Source organism: Musca autumnalis, unplaced genomic scaffold (genome assembly GCF_047663935.1).
Source record: "Musca autumnalis isolate F117 unplaced genomic scaffold, ASM4766393v1 scaffold_4, whole genome shotgun sequence".
Lineage (NCBI taxonomy): Eukaryota > Metazoa > Arthropoda > Insecta > Diptera > Muscidae > Musca > Musca autumnalis.
In genome coordinates, this window is record NW_027411977.1 from 117,350,243 (window position 1) to 117,367,837 (window position 17,595).

General features: G+C 33.5%; 1 protein-coding gene across 4 annotated transcripts; it reads left to right on the forward strand.

Annotated features, from left to right (window-relative positions):
* Window positions 1–411: 411 nt before the first annotated feature.
* On the forward strand, window positions 412–17,595 carry iPLA2-VIA (calcium-independent phospholipase A2 VIA). 4 transcript variants are annotated; one of them, XR_012412775.1, is made up of 15 exons: window positions 420–777; window positions 3,983–4,168; window positions 5,086–5,375; window positions 5,441–5,611; window positions 5,678–5,806; window positions 12,070–12,689; window positions 12,765–12,956; window positions 13,017–13,114; window positions 13,179–13,739; window positions 13,804–13,891; window positions 14,697–14,820; window positions 14,891–15,014; window positions 15,083–15,176; window positions 15,241–17,110; window positions 17,216–17,595. XR_012412775.1 is itself a non-coding variant. In XM_073985629.1 (14 exons), exons 2-14 carry the CDS (start codon window positions 4,129–4,131, stop codon window positions 15,377–15,379), a joined length of 2,670 nt encoding a protein of 889 aa, XP_073841730.1. In that variant the 5' UTR covers window positions 420–777; window positions 3,983–4,128; the 3' UTR covers window positions 15,380–17,595. The 4 variants fall into 4 exon arrangements, 2 of the variants coding, with proteins under 2 accessions (XP_073841731.1, XP_073841730.1); XR_012412776.1 differs by lacking the exon at window positions 3,983–4,168 and having other exon boundaries at window positions 412–777; XM_073985629.1 differs by having other exon boundaries at window positions 15,241–17,595.

Consider the following 17,595-nt stretch of genomic DNA (forward strand, 5'->3'; position numbering starts at 1 on the left):
CATATGTATAAAAAATGCATTTTATTTATTCTGAGATATGTATTTCGCAATGGCTTGCATTTTTATTCCATCCTTGGATGGAGTGCTTCCTAGCTGTGTGATGGGAAGCAAAAGGGAGTGCATCTTTTCTGCGCGCTCTCTTGTAAAATTCATTGAGGAATTCATGGAAAAATGTACTTCCGCGGTATTTGTACTGTACGCTTGTACTGATTAACTGCATCGGTGGATCCAAATTTTTTGCTGGGTATTATTACTCAAGAAAATTTTATTCTCAATCCTGCAGCGCTGATAAAACTATACACTGTGTAAAATTCTTAATTAAAACTTCATGATTTCTTTAAGTGTACGAGACAAGAGTTGTATTCTTAACGAGAATATACAACCATGAAGAAACCATTATTTCAAACAGCTGATTCGTAATACTGGTATTGATACCAACAACAAAATACGGGGCTAAACAAAAATGTTTTCTACATCGACAATAGAAGTTATACGGTTTAATTACGTACGCGGCGAATAAATTATTTCTAGACAGATCTGGCAAAAAAAACTAATTTCACAAAAGTCGTCGGCTTTTAGTTTAGTCATAACTTAATGTGTTTCCGGAAACTAAAGATTTCGCAGATTTGAAAATATATAAAGTGGTGAAATTGAAATTTCTATGGATGGTTATTGATGTAAAAGATATAAAATACAGGAAGTGGTTCGAGTGAAAGGAGAAAAAAAAAACAACAGCAAGCAAAAAAAGCACCGTTAAAACCTTGAAAATGTTTAATGGTTAGCAATAAATAAATGCAATGGAAATTAGTTTATTAAATCATAATCATAATTTAACTATACATTTTTAGTTGATTTCTTAGAGTTATGTATGACTGTTGCTAGTGTCGCAATTATTATCACTTATTTTTGCATATGCCAGCAACACACACATCACACATGCGAAATTACTTTCTAGTTGTACTTTCTGTAGTAGCAGCCGATACATGCATTGGATTCCGCATAGATTGGTTGTTATTTTTATAAATTAAATTGTACGTAACGTCATCGATTTGTATCGTGATCTTTTTGTTTCCCTCTGCCTACAGTACAATTGGAAAGCAAACTTATTGACATAGTCACATAGTCGGAACAAATTGTTGTTTACAAATGTAGTCGGTATTGCTCGAGCATAGACTTTTGCAATGATACCAGATGTCCAGAAGCAGAAGTGTGTAGTTCCCCAAATTAATAAAAAAAAAGGTTAAGCAAGTCGTTTTAAATGCTCTCCCACCCTCCCTTATCAATATGCTCTGTGGTGGTCTTTGTAAAGAAGACCTCTTTGTTGAACATGTATTTTGCTATTAACAAAGCTAATGGGGCCCAAACCATACGTGACAGACAGTTGTTCAAGGATCAATGTTGTTAGGGTTATCTGTTATTATTTGGAACAAGTCAAGTTCAATGTGTGGCGAAAAACCTTCCTTGATTAACCAGCATTCGTACCTATTGTATCAGCCCTTGTTTTCTTCATAAACTGCAAATCTGTGGGCACAGATCAATGGACATTTATTTCATAAAAGAGTTTTAATCCTATTTAACGAAGAAACGACGTGGATTTTATATGTAATAAATTTTAATTTTTAATAAATTAAAAATGATTTTTATTTTGCTTCAATCCATCATACCAGTTTGTATGGCCTAGACATTTTAAAAGTTAATTATGGCTGATTTTAAGGTATGGACTTTGTACTATTTGTACTCTGCCTTAGATTAATCATCATCGTGGTTGCTATACTTAATAAGAAATTTTTGAAATCTACTAACAGCATCATCACGCCATTGTTATTCTTATTGAAGCGTTTACGTATCATTTTTTAATGTTTTTTTCTGATTCTCTCTTTGATAAGCACAGCAAATTTTTTATTGTGGCTTCTCGAATAATAATAGTAGCAGCAGTAGTGGTAGTAAATACAACTTATCTCATAACAGTTAATATACCTTATAATTTGATCCATTTTTTCGATATGAAAGAGTTGTAGGCAGGTACAAAATTCATTTTTGCCGTTGATTTTGAACAGTTTGTTTATTTTTATGTAATAAAAAATAAATAGGTAAATGGTATTTCCGGTAGTTTCGTACTTTCTCTACATTATAAAATCACCGTTAATTGCTCAGAGTTTTTATAAAAATTCCAATAATCAAGATATGTATACCAATTACAAGGTATGGGTATATATTACAACAACAATTTTATTAAAGCCTCATTGTTGTCATAGAAAATTAAATGTCAACGATGACAGTATGAAGCCAAAATAATGTGGCGGACATAAGTAGAATATTTGCGAAATAACAAAGTTCGTTTCGTTACAGTTGGTAATGGATGGAAAATATTTCACAAATTTACAGTTTCATTTTTTTATACTTTCGCAAAGCTAGATCACTTCCCAGCAAATCAATCGTACCGACTTCGTAACGAAATCGGAACAAAATGTCGGACGTATCGTCCGAAATCGTAACGATATCTTAACGAAAGTTGTATGAAGTGGTTGACATAATTTCGGAACAAAATGTCGCAGCGACATCGGATCGATTTCGGTCCGATTTCGTAACGAAATCTGAAGAAAATCCTTAAGAAATTCGGAAAGGAAATTTCTATCCGACATTCGTTCCGAAATCTGAACGAAATCGGTACAAAGTCTGAACTATTTCCTCTCCGAAAAATCGTTTAGAAATCGGAACGAAATCTGAACGACTTTGCTTCCGAAATTGTTCAGACGTGTCGGACATCAGACATTTGGTTTGCTGGGTTATTTCGACCAGTATGCAGCGAAGACAAAAATTCCCACCGATTAGAATGACTACGTCATTTGCATAGAAATTGTCTTAGTTCCTAGTCTATCAAATTCCATGAGTATCGCGCAAACGAAATAACACTCCCTACCCCTAGTGATTGACTCCTTTGCGGAACTCTCTCCAATATTCGAATTGATTAGTCTCCTCTAGAGTATTCTATCGATCCAACTACATAGTTAGAATGGGGGAGACACTCAGTAGATTTAGATGTGAGCGTACGGATTCGATGTTCATATTATTGAATGGCCCTTTTATGTCTAAAAATGGTTTGAAAAATTTAAAATGCTGATAAAGAATATGGTAATTAAATAATTTTTCGGTAAGATAGCGACCAAAATGTATTGGTCGTTACGTCCTACCGATATCAAGAGTGCTGTCAACTTTATTTAAAACCTTTCATTTAACTCAAAAAATGATTTACAGAATTTCACTACTGCTGTAATCTTCGGTAACAAGTGGCTTGGCTTCCCAGCCTTGGGAATATATGTCACTGTTACCTCTTTTCCATTGTACCGATTCAGGTGATGCGTCTTGGGGCAACGTCGGAATGATATCATCCGGCCCATGAGATTTATAGGGAGCATATCAGTCTCTCACGCCATTATAGGATGTTACCTTATGAAGATTGAAGATTACATAATCAGTTTTGTATAACGTTTCATCGTATTTCCTGTGTAGCAATAATTTCAGCTTCATTCAAGGTGCGCTGCTGGTGGTACCTAAATTTTTTTAAGGGTGTCCTACTTCATATTGTGGTCGGTTACTGACATGTCGTTGCCTTAAACCCATTTTTTATATTTATTACGCCTTACTTTATATAAATTTTATGCTCTGTTCCAGAACCTGCAAGAAGATACTGTTTTTTTTTTTTTTTTTTAAATAGTAAAAATTAGTAGATTCTTGTAGTACTGGATGAGACCATTAATTGTAAAGCTATTAACATACATATTAAAATTTATTTTCATAATACATTTGACATTTATAAGAACAGTTTTGTCTTGATTATCCGATGTGCTCAAATGATAACATTTTCTAAAAAAATTGAATTAAATTAAAGACCAGATAATCAAGGTTCAACTGTGTGTATTGTACATACATACTATTTTAATAATAACCTTTCTAAATTTGCTTTTTTCAACTTTCCTGCTAGATTAATTCAAGAATTAACAACATACATTTGTCAATAATCCATTGACTAACTCATCATTGCACACCATCTTATCTTGTTCATATATACATTGGAATGAATTAGTGTGAAACTACTATTGTCCAGAAATAATCATCGAATTTTTAACAATGTCCTGGATGAATTTTGGTGTTATTGCAACTGGTTTTGGTATTTTCAGAAATTACATTTTAAATTAATTGTCATGTTTTATTATTTTGAGCTTCTTACCACAAGACACAGAGAATTTCAAAAGTAAAAAATGCAATTTAAGAAAGTGCAATTTAAAAATAAGATTTTTTTAATTATTATCAATAAAATATGATCGGGTAAAGTCTGGGGCCTAATTCTCGCATACGTGATCGAGTTATTTCGATCGATATTTTCAGTATTTGGATTACGGCATCCGTTGTCGAATACACTTTCGAGTGGAATCTTGCGAGTTTTTGCCCGCCACACATCTGCTGTCGAAATGATTATTTTTTTGGCACAAAACGAACTTTAATGAAACATTTTGCAATAAAATTAATCAAAATCACATACTAAATACTTTTTTCAATAAAATGAGTAAAAAAATAGACAAAAACGGGATGTTTCTTAAAAATTAAAAATATATTTTCCAATGCCAGAATGCGATTTTTATATTTTCATATAGTGGAATTTATTTCAGATCACAATTACTTTTAATTTTTCACAATTTTCTATTATTTTATAACATTTTCATGTTTTCATTTCATTTTATGAGAAACTTGCCGCACAACAACTAGTTTGTGTGTAATATTTTGTGTTTACCATATGATTCACCGTTCGATAACCGTATGTATCGATAAATTTTTTAAATAATTTCGATCGTACAAGGGAATCCAAAAATTTCGATCGTTCGTAATTTGTCTTCGAACAAAAACTCGCTCGATAACGGATTCGAGAATTAGGCCCCTGGTCTTAGCAACTTGTAGACACGTCGAATTATGTGTTTCGGCAAATGTCTTGTGGTAATACGGCTGTAAACGTCAAAATGCTTTTATTAGAATTTTCCCCTTTTGTCTAGTTTTTAAATAAGTAAATTATGTAAAATAATCCTTTTATAGCTTTGCAGCGACTACTGGGCGCCGATTATCCGCCCAATAAAGTTCTAGAAATAAAAAGTGAATCTCTGGGATTGCTGCAGATATTAGCCCGTGATGATGCCATGGTACTCTACGCTCCACCCTTTAATTCAAATGACAAGAAAGCCTATGAAATAGTTCTACAAAGGCCACACACAGATTCCAATACAACTTCATTCAGTTTGTTTCGCTCACCATCCCAACAGGAAGCTGAAGATAAATTTAATGCCTTCCTTCATCGTTTACCTCTGTTTGTGTCCATTGTTAAGGAGGTATGGTTATGACGATTCGTTCGACATTAAAACAGCTTTATTTAAATCATTGTTTTTTACAACAGTTCTACAATGTTAATGGTCTACAAAAACTATGTGACATTTTATCCGATAATCCATCATGGTCCATAACTCATTTAGTGGCTTATTTCAATTTGGTTGACTATATCAGTCATCCAAAAGTTTTGCAATTTATCGACTATGCTGATCACACCAATTACATGTCACCGTTTCAGGTAAGTTGGAATCATTTAAAAAAAATATATTTCAAGTAAGAGTAATTTTCTAAAATCTATTTTCAGTTGGCTGTTAAAACCGGTAATATTGAAATGGTAAAAGCCTTATTGCCTCTTTGTAAAATGGAACATTTGGACAATAATAGCAATTCGGTGTTTCATTATGCTGCCAGCACAACAAAAGAAATTTTGAATGTAAGTTATTTTATATAGTATAATGAATTTAGGTTTTACGGCACGGCACATTATATCGCTCATTTACTCAAAGAGTGATACACTCAAAAAATGCATTTTCTGAGTTAGCAATTTCTATTTTTTCTAGAACTTCTACTTTATCTTGTGTCAAATTGTCATGCTGACATCTCTAAAACTCAACGAGTTACAGGTCATTTACTACGAGTTTGACATAATTCAACAAAAAAGTTTTTTGAGCTTACGAAGCACTAAAACTCTTCAAATCATGCTTGATCTTGCACAGAAATTTAGTACTGATATCTGGCTAGCTGTTTGCAAAATATGGTCCATGTAGTTATTTTAGTTTTTGTGTAGTAATCGTTTTAAGTTGAGAAGTTAAATTTCAATCGCCAACTTAAAACGCGTTTTTCTCGAAATGGGATTTTTTGACATGTGTCACTCTTTGAGTAAATGAGCGATATGATTTCGTTTTACGAAATACATACTAGAAATAAATGAAGTTTATTTACGTTTGCTTTTTGCGTCATTTGTTGTTTACATATACACACGCAGGTAATTACACGCAACATACGTATGCCTGTTCACGAATCTGTAAGAATCTAAAATTTTTTACTACGATAACAATTTTTCATTTATGTTATCGAAAAAAATGGTAAAAATTAGCAGATTCATGCAGTTCTGGAACAGACCAAAAAATTATTAGCTCTGTTCCAGAACCTGCAAGAAGCTACTATTTTTTACTACGATAACATTTTTTCCTTTATGTTATCGGAGAAAATAGTAAAAAATAGTAGATTTTTGCAGTTCTGGAACAAACCAATAGTAACAATTAGTAGATTCTTGCAGTACTGGAACAGACAAGTTGGTTTTTGTTTTTCATGTCATACTCTTGACATGGAGGGTTGGATTTGAAAGGTTAAAAAATACCAGAGATGGGAGTCCGAAATTACAAATGATGTTACGAAAAGCTTCAATCTTAGAAATATATGTAGTAGAATGAACCTGAGTATTGTGCACAACTCAATGCCCACGCATTATGATGTAGCTCACCATTCTACTTCGCTGTTGGATTATGTTTTGATGTCTTGCCCGAATTTGTTAAAATATAGTAGTCAATTTGCCTGTCCTGGTATTTCCGATCATGCTTTTATTTTTGTATCCCTTGATGTTTATAATCCCAGAGTAAAAACGTTTTTTGAGTATGTTGATTATGATGCCCTAGATGCAGCTGAGATTGATGAAGCGGTATCTCAATGCAACTTTGAAGCCATAATTGGTACATCAGATGTAGATGTTCAAGTTAGCGTTTTAAATGCAAATCTTCTGCGCATTCGCTCGGCTTTTCCCACTAGGAAGCGATTTGTGAAGTATAAGTGTGATGATTGGTACAAGGCACGTGAAATTCGCCATGGACTGTCGCTTAGGGATCTAGCTTATAAGGCCTATTTAAATGATAGCAGTGATGTAAATTGGAAAACATACTGCAAATTAAGAAACAAGGCTAAAAATATTGTGAGGAAGAAGAAAAGATTGGCTCACAAAAATCTTTTTTGTAGTAAGTCATCTAAACAAGTATGGTCGGTTCTGAGAATGAACGGCGTGGCGTATGACTCTAATAATATTGTTCAATCTGAGGATGTTGAGCGTCTTAATTCTGAATTCGTGTGTAATCAATCCCGTAGTAACATTCGTGTTCCAAGTTTCCCTGAAGGTGTTTGTGAAGGATTTAGTTTTCGTTGTGTAGATTATAGTGAAGTTTTAGAGGCGTTTGGATTAATTAAGTCGAGGGCCATTGGTTGTGATGGGTTTGATTTAAAATTTTTAAAACTTATGTTTCCTCGTATTGGTTCGTATATTGTTCATGTTGTTAACTCTATTGTTACTACCTCTACATTCCCTGCTGACTGGAAAATAGCCAGAATTGTTCCAATTCCTAAAAATAATAGCTCTTCTGATTTGAGGCCTATATCTATAATGCCAGTATTATCGAAGATGGCAGAACATGTCATTAAAAAGCAAATGGTTGCCTACTTAGAAGAATCTTCTATTTTGCATGACAGCCAATTTGGGTTCCGGTGTAACCGAAGTACCACAGCTTTGATGATTGGCCTAACTGACAATATTAGGAAGCAGCTGAGTGAAGGTGGTTGTTGCGTCCTTTTGTCACTTGACCTTGAAAAGGCTTTTGACAAAATTAATCATGCAAGTTTGGTTGAGAAGCTGTTTCATGTGTTTAAATTCTCGTCTACTGCTTGTAGGCTTATGTATTCGTACTTATGTTGTAGAAAGCAATATGTTTGTAGTAAGAATGCTGCGTCTAGTGTTTTGCCTGTTAGTAGTGGGGTACCGCAAGGTTCTGTCTTGGGTCCTTTATTATTCATAATGTATGTGAATGATTTGTTTAGTCGTTTTGTTGGTAGAGGTTGCATGTCTTTTGCTTTTGCTGATGATGTGCAGCTGTTATTCTTGGGTGATTTGGTGTTTTTAGATGTTCTTCAGAGCACAATTAATTTTAATGTTAGTATGTTGGTAGATTGGATGACTGTCAATGGCCTGAGTATAAATACAGAGAAAACTAAGGCAATGTATTTTGGCAATATACCTGAAAATGCAATAGCTATTTCCATCTGTAATAAAGTTATAGATGTTGTAAGTACGCTTAATTGTCTGGGTATTGTGCTTGACGACGAACTGACATTTGAGAACCATGTCAGTTCAATAACATCCAAAGTTAACTTTGCTCTTACAAAGTTGTACGCGTTGGATGTCGTGTTACCCCGTGTTATAGAGGCACGTGTGGCTCATGCATTAGTAATGCCGATTTTTTTGTATGGCCTTGAAGTCTATAGTGGTTGTTGTGGGTATGTTTTGCGTAAGGTTCGTCTTTTGTTGCATAGAGTTAAACGTTATGTTTATCCGTTAGGGCGGCGTCAGCATGTTTCTTCGTTTGTTGAGAGTTTCCTTGGGTGTAGTTTTAGTAAGTTTGTTAAATTGAGGTGTATGTTATGTTTCTATAAGATTCTTAAGTTGAAAATTCCGCTATGTGTTGTTAGCATGTTTACGTTTGGCAGATCTTATAGGAATGTACAAATCACTATGCCAAGAGTTACTGCAGTTTCAGACAAATCATTTCTAGTTAGGATTGCGCGCATATATAACTATCTTCCACCTTCTCTTAAAGAGTTTGATGACTCGCTGACCACGTATAAACGAAAGATATATAGGTACGCTGAATCTCATGAAATTTAATTGTACTATTCCATTCTGTTTTTTTTTTTTTCTGAGTCTTTGATATTTTTGGGTATTTCATTTAATGTTTACTTTATATATTTATTTCTTTAAACTCCTTTAAGGGGTATAGGGCCACTAATAATATTTGTTTTCTTTTTAAATTCGAAGATTTCTTTAATGTATTTAAAAAAGATATTTTATTATTATAGTTTTAAGTTACATTCTAGAGTAGTTTATGTTAAGTTGTTTTGTGTAACTTTGTGCCCATTTGTGTAAAAATGCTGTATGGAAAACACACATTTTTACCCATACAATTTCAAAAAATTTTAAAAAGTGGCAAAGTGGTACAAGAGTATATATGGGCTTAAAGAGGACACTCTCGGGCATTATTCTGTGAAAACGCAACTTTGTTCCAAGCTATTCCCTAAAAGTTCTAATTCACTAAAAATAGAATTTCACTAAGATTTAGTACCTGAGGAAAAATAATATAGCTCAATTATTTTTTTTTTGGCATATTTCGCTCGTTAATTTTGAAAAGAAAAAGATTAGAAAGTGTATTGAAAACACAAAACTTAGAAAAAAAAACAGCAAACATGAATGAAAAGAATATCATTTAATATTAAATAGATATTTGAACGAATAACAATTATTTTTCCATTTCATATCAACTAGCTTTACATGTCTTTTGGTTGAAACTTCCTTTAAAATCAACAAACAAAAAGTATAAGTATGAACTATGTTGATATAAAGCAATGGTAGGCAATGTGGCTCCCCTTGGTAGTTGTGTGTGTACAAATTTGTCACACACACAATTCAACCTATTGAAAAAAACATAGCGCTCACACAATGACAGCCCCTAAAGTATGCAATAGAAAAATATGTTGCCTACAATTGATATAAAGTATGTACCATGTCGTACGAACGAGTTAATTCGTGTACGTAATGTCCCAGCAAACACAATGTCGGACGTCCGACGCGTCTGCTCAAAGTCGGAAGTTTTTTCCGACGCGTCTGACCGACTTCGGTCCGAAATCTGTCCGACTAGTCTGACGAACTTTTCCCGTCCTCTCTCTCCCTCCCTGAAGGGAATTTTTCTATTTTCTCTCGTGCTGCTTTGGCAAAATTAACACGTTCGCGGACGCAAGCAAATTCAGAGAGGTGAAAAAAATGACACCCAATTATTTTCGAAATTAGTTTTTTTGTTTTTATTTATTAATTATTGATTATTATTATTATTTTTTATTTATTATAGAATGTATCTTATTGAAATAAATCGTATTATGTATATTAATCACCAAAACTTAAGATTGTATACAAGTAAATGAACAAAAATTGGCTGACAATTTGAATGCTATAGCATTCACGTCATTTTGCATCAGAATGCTATAGCATTCACGTCCGCGAACGTGTTAAGTGTAAGTAAGCAGAGCAGACCGAATTCGGTCCGAACTCTGATGTTTCTTCCGATTTTGGTTTGCTGGGTAATGGACAAGAAATGTGTGTGGAACTAAGAAGGAAACACAATCTTCTTCATTCTGCATCTACATAAAATGTTTAGTTCATTAATGTTCATTCATCTTTTTCCTTTTTTCTAAAAATTGTTTGTTTTTATGGATCAGTGTTTTTTCAAACTTGTGAACTCTATATTCAATACAAAACACCCAATTCGACAAAACAAAACTATTTTAATATGATAAGTTCTGTGGAATCACTTTTTGATGATGAAGAAAATGTACAGGACATTGCATCTATTAGAAGAAATTTGAGGGACAAGTTGAATCCATTTGAATTGCCATCTGTACTGTAAGTTGATGCTCATGTTGGAAAGATCTGTATAATCAGTAAATTATTTTAGGTTTAAGGCGTATTTTCGATTGTCAAAAGATGCCGTAGTTTACATTGTGGAAACGTTAAAGGATGACTTTAAAAACTGTGCGCTGCGTTGAGATTTTTTGCAGAGGGAAGTTTCCAAAAGTCCCATGGCAATGATTATTATTAGTATTGAAGGAAGCTGTCTACTTTATAGAAGACATATTGTGCCAAAAATTGGATCGCTTCGAAGTTACCTAAGAGGAAAAAAGGAAATAAAAATCATTTTTATTCAAAAATGAAATTCCCTGGTGAAGTCGGCTGTTTAGAAGGAACACATGTGCACTTTGGATTTGCACTCTATTTATCAATTAATATTTCAAACTGTTGTTTTGTCGTTATTTTCACCATATTTTTGACACACAAAATTAATTAATTATGCAAAGAATCAACAATTGCTAAGAAAATGTTTAATTTCCTTTCTATTTTAGTTCTTGTTTCTTCGAAAATGTTCACCACAACTGAAAATAGGTGGTTGCTGAAAAATAGTAGTTTTGGCAACTGACAACGCCGCTCAACGATAATTGCTATCGATAATCGACCCCTAAGAGTCTCTCAGTATTGGGTTTCAGCTAAAATGTAGAAAAGGGAAGGCAATGAGTATATAATGAGAATAACAAAAAATTGAAAATAAGACCGTTTCGAATATCTCGCTAGCATTCTGTCTATACAGGGAGGGACAATTGAGGTCGTCGAAAACCGAATAGAGAAGAAAGCACAAGGTACTAGTCACCAGCAGCTTTACAAACAAATTGTACGTGTTTAACAAATATATAGATACGGGCGGCTTGGCCATATTGTAAGGAAAAGCTAGGACGAGATTTTCCACTCAGTACTAATATGGAAACCTCAGGGACTTCGCAATAGAAGCAGACCAATAATGTCACATTGTTACCAAACTCTTGATCACTTATACAGTTTTCCCAAATAAATTAAATAAATAGTTCAAGCGGGTTCAATCTCATTTTATCCCCGCTATTTCGAAAACCCCAATAACTCGTAAAAAATGCCTTTTCCTTAAATAACGAATTATACGACTATAATTATTGTACACCCATTCTTACTCAACTATTTTAAATATAAGTTATGGGTGGCATGTTAATAAAATACGGGATTATACCATAAAACTAAAGATTTAAATTAAAGCTTTACTCATTTTTCAGATTCTCAGCGATAAGAGTACTGTAAACCTCAATCACATTAACTCTGATGGATATACACCATTGCATTTGGCATGCCTTTCCGACAAACCAGAGTGTGTCAAAGCTCTATTGCTTGCCGGTGCCGATGTTAACATCGATGCCAAAAATATTAGCAAATTGTACAAAACATCCACTCCGACCTCAGTTGCAGAATTTCTTAAACAAAACGCCAACAAACTTTATACACAAGATATGAAATTCGGCGGCAGTCCATTGCATTGGTGCTCATCCAAAGAGACATTACATGCTTTAATAATGCAAGGCTGTAATGTTAACGCAACCAACTTCGATGGACGAACGGCATTACATGTAATGGTAGCTCGTAATCGTTTTGAATGTGTTGTTACCTTACTGGCTCATGACGCTGATATCGATGTGGTAGATAAGGATGGAAAGACTGCTTTGCATATTGCCATTGAACAGAAACTAGTTAACATTGTACAATGTTTAGTTGTATTTGGCTGTGATATAAACAAAAAGAATAAGGATGGCGTTACACCTCGACATATGGTAGGTAGTGATGCAACCGGATCCAAAACGGATGAGATTCTCTATATTTTGCATTCGGTGGGAGCGAAAAGGTGAGCATATAAATTGGTGGCCTGGTCATTGTATTTAAATTAATATACATTTATTTATACATATACCAATTTTAGGTGTACTGATCCTAAAAGTAAATGTCCACCTGGCTGCCATCCTACAGGAACATATAATGGCATACCACCAGAGGCCCCTGAATCTGTAGAGAAACGTGAACATATTGAAAATATGTTAGCTACGACTAGTCGAACGTCTACTGTTGGATATTTTGCAAATGTTGCAAATGATTTACTCAACGATATGCAAGAGTATTTACTATAAGAGCTCTTTTAAATTTTGTAATAAATACTTATATAACATTTTTATAGGCCACCTGTTGTGGTAAATACCGAAAAAGTTGTAAAAGGACAAAGTATAATGGATGCGTTGCTGGCAATGTTTAAAGTGAATGCTGATTCAAATAAAGGCAAGTATCTAAATTTAAAATATATAACCAAAATAGGTTTTATTTTCATTCATTTTCAATCCAGGTACTCCAACTGGCAGTATGGATAATGTAAACTCAATTGAGGGCGAAGATGCGACTTCCATGAAAGGCTCGCCCGATTTTACCTCTTCGAATATGTCCTTACATTCGGCCATATCACATCAGAAGGGAGAAAAGCCTTATGGCCGCGGACGCCTATTATGTTTAGATGGCGGTGGTATACGAGGTTTGGTACTTGTACAAATTCTCCTGGAAATTGAGAAAATTTCCCAAACACCTATTGTCCATTTGTTTGATTGGATTGCTGGCACCAGTACTGGAGGTATATTGGCATTGGGTCTTGGTTGTGGCAAGACAATGCGTCAATGTATGGGCTTATATATGCGCATGAAGGAACAGTGTTTTGTTGGATCCCGACCATATCCCAGTGAAAATTTTGAATCTATCTTGAAGGATAATTTGGGTGAATTTACCGTTATGACAGACATAAAACATCCTAAAGTCATGGTTACAGGTGTAATGGCCGATCGCAAACCTGTGGATCTACATTTATTCCGCAGTTATCAATCTGCCAGTGATATTTTGGGCATAGTCACACCCATAAGTAAGTTGTAATAAATTTTTAACATCAAATCAAGATGTATGCTTATATAATTTTGATATTACAGCAAATCGTCGCATTCCACCACCAGATCCCAAAGATCAACTTGTATGGAGGGCGGCGCGTGCTACTGGTGCAGCTCCATCGTATTTTAGGTATGTATTGTGAAAAATAATACTCAGGATATGAATGCTTTTCTTGACCTGTTTAAATTTCAAAATCTGAATCTGATTTCCATTCAAATTAAAATATTGATACGTAAGTTTTAGCCTCTCCCGGCAATTCGCCCTATATTCTGCTGTTTAAAACGGGTGTCTTTAGCATATGGAGTATTTTTTTCTAATTTTCATTGGAAGTTTTTCGAGCATCAGGCGACAATAAGGCTTATATGTCCTTTTTTATTTCGAAACTGATGCTTACTTAGATGATAACTTTGAGGATACAGTTTACAACTGTATGTCTGATTCTCTTGGGCGATTGGTGCATTTATATCATCAACTTGGTCAATTCTGCCAGAATCGTATAGATTCTTTAGCGACCTTTTCGAAGATTGCTATTACAGTTCGTTGAGTTTACTCCGCGATATCGTTATTAATAGTTGTAGTTGTATTAATATCGTACCGGATTGACCCGAAACCACAGTGTTTCTACCAATGGCTGCCAACCCAGCACCAAAACTATGATTGTACGTAGGTGTCCATGCTGCTACAACAACAACAACAACAATTCTCTAATTCTCTTGAATCTTTTCTATGTGTTTAAAATATGGTGAAGATGTGGTCTACTTTACAATCCATCAATTTGATGTTTCACTCTTTGTGTACAATTTTCAGATTCTGACTCTGACGCAGTTTATTTTTTTCGATTTCGTTATTTCATAGCTCTCATTTTCTCTTGCAATCGCTCGTCATTTTTCACAAATCTTTATTATATAAACTCTATCATGTTAATCTTTTACAGAGCTTTTGGAAGATTTTTGGATGGTGGTCTAATAGCCAACAATCCCACCTTAGATGCTATGACTGAAATACATGAATATAACATGGCTTTACGTAGTGTTGGCCGAGAAAATGAAGCCGTGCCGGTAAGAAAGATAGATGTTTTAATTTGTACGTTAATGTGTGACACTTCAATTTTGTTTCACTTTAAAATAGGTGTCTGTTGTCGTTTCCATTGGAACAGGATTAATACCTGTTACTGAGTTAAAAGATATTGATGTTTTTCGTCCAGAAAGTATTTGGGATACAGCTAAATTGGCATATGGAATTTCAACAATTGGTAGATACTTGTGTTTTTATTTTAGGGGTTTCAATATCAAATTATATGTATATTTTTTTGTTAAATAGGTAATTTGCTTGTGGATCAAGCAACAGCATCTGATGGAAGAGTCGTAGATCGTGCTCGTGCTTGGTGCAGCACAATTGGTGTTCCATATTACAGGTAGTTTTGTTTATATTATTATGCTATTTGGAGTTTTGTAACTATTTTCAATCTATCATTTTAGGTTTAACCCCCAACTCTCCGAAGATATTGCCATGGATGAGAAGAATGATCAGAAATTAATAAATATGTTGTGGTGTGCCAAGGCTTATGTCCATGCAAATCGAAATAAAATAATTGAAATGATCAATACTTTGAAATAGCATATACGACGAATTTAGACTGCGGCGCATACATATATCGGGCTAAATAGCTGCTATTACATCGTATATTCATATATTAAGAATTATGGTCTAGAATAACACACCAACGGTAATTTTATTAAAAACAATTTATATGTATGTATGTATCACACAAATAATCTTATACTGAGCCTATTTAATGCTGGCGGTCTAAATTCGTATTATTTTAAAAATAATATTTTATCACAAGTCATACTATTCCAAAGTTCTTATTTATAAATTTTTGATCATCTATCTGTTGCATGTCAACAAATTTCATGAGTTTTAAAACCAATCAACAATTTCTCTCTTATGATAAAATAAATAAAATTTAGTTTGTCAGCTGATACCTAAACAACAAAATTGTTGTTTTTCAACAAAAATGATAAAAATCCTCATAACTCAATAAATTTTCAAGATTAGAAATCAGCTAGCCAAAGAAGCTCTACAAAAATACATTACATCTCATTATTAAATAAGTAAAAAAAATATTTATATTTATTCAGAAAACATGTTTTGATTTAAAAATATTGGATCTATTAAGGATTTTATCATATTTAATTTCTATAGCGTCCCTATGTTTGCACCCTAAATGTATTAAATTGTACTTTGTGATACGTGTTTTTATATATAAAAAAAACTTTTGTGTCATTTCGATGTCTTACTTTCTCAATCTCGTATTAAAAAATCAACTTTTCAGGGGAGATAAAAAACTATTATTTTTTTGATACAACGATGTTTGCAGAATAGTTTAAATGCGAGTACTTCTAGTTCCCCAATAAAATGTAATTAAGTGCATCAAGTCCCCTAATAATTGCTTTTAAATTTTTACTCAAACGCCGATGTATCACAAATGAAAAGTTGTATTTTTAAAATATGACGTTGAGAAAGTAAACCATCGATTTGTAGTTATCATTCCTATCATGGTAGAAAAATAAAGTAATTGTAGAACTTTTTCTGAGTATATCCGTTTTCTCTCAGTGTATCAAAGAAGAAAAATATAGTACCTGTTCCAGAACGAACCTGCAAGAATCTACAAATTTTTACTACGATAGCAATTTTCCCTTTATGTTATCGAAAAATAGTAAAAATTAGAAGATTTCTGCAGTTGTGGAACAGATCAATGAAGACGACATTGAAAACAAAATTTGTTTGAATAAAAATAATCTATTAGAGAAGAGTCACCTTGGAGGATATCCCTATTCAGTTGTTTTCAGCAACTTGTCATACATTATAACGAAAGCGGGCGCAAAATTAGTATTGTGTTATCATTTGGTTGTTACCTACGGCATTCGATTCGACCGAGTATTTGCTAGTGAATGAAAAAATCGAACTATGAAAATCTATGTATTCTTCAAAGAGCATTAAGACGGTATATGGTAAAAAATCAGCCTGATCATGAATGTCAACTCCCGTGAGTTGTCTCACTATCTCCTTTAAATTGCAACGACATAGAGACAAAACTCACGGGGAGTTTACATTCATGATCGACTGAATGTTTTTATTTTAAAGCAAAAACTAAAAAAACGAATAGTCTGTTCCAGAACTGCAAGAATAAACTAATTTTTAAGATTTCTTTCGATAACATAGAGGAAAATTGTAGTAAAAATTTGTAGATTCATGCAGGTTCTGAAACAGACCAAAAATTAATAATGAAAAAATGTAAATATTTGTTGAATTCCTTGAACAATAGGCTGACTTCCCTGTTGTCAGGTGCTTTGTATTCGCGCATGTAACTAGGGGTTCTTAAATCGAGTTCCATACTAAAGTAATTTTATGAAATTGCAGTAGTGGGGAAATCGATTTAAGAACCCCTAGTTTCATGCACGAATACAAAGCAACTGACAATATGGAAGTCGGCCATACTTTGGGTAATAATTTCGGAATTATTCACGAGCAAATACTCGATCGAATCGAATACCGTAATTAGGCCCCAGTTTTAGCTTCTTTGATGTACCATAATACCTACCGTCATTGTTGACAAAATTTATATTTATAGTTATTCTACATTTCCTCAACATGTTCCTTTTGTACCTTCCCTGGCATCATAAGATATGTTTTTCTTAAATTTTTAGTAAAACCGTAAAAACAACAAACTTTTCCAATTTTAAATGTAATAATTAATTTTTAGTCGATATTTTATGGAAATTATAATAAAATTTTTATTTGTGTATGAAATAAAAACAAATAAAATAAAA

Excerpts from the sequence above, each read along its gene's own strand:
- iPLA2-VIA (XM_073985629.1), top strand. The coding sequence starts at position 4,129 with ATGTCCTGGATGAATTTTGGTGTTATTGCAACTGGTTTTG. Across the intron at positions 4,169-5,085 it reads TGTTATTGCAACTGGTTTTG|CTTTGCAGCGACTACTGGGC; the intron begins GTATTTTCAGAA and ends ATCCTTTTATAG. Across the intron at positions 12,690-12,764 it reads CATTCGGTGGGAGCGAAAAG|GTGTACTGATCCTAAAAGTA; the intron begins GTGAGCATATAA and ends TACCAATTTTAG.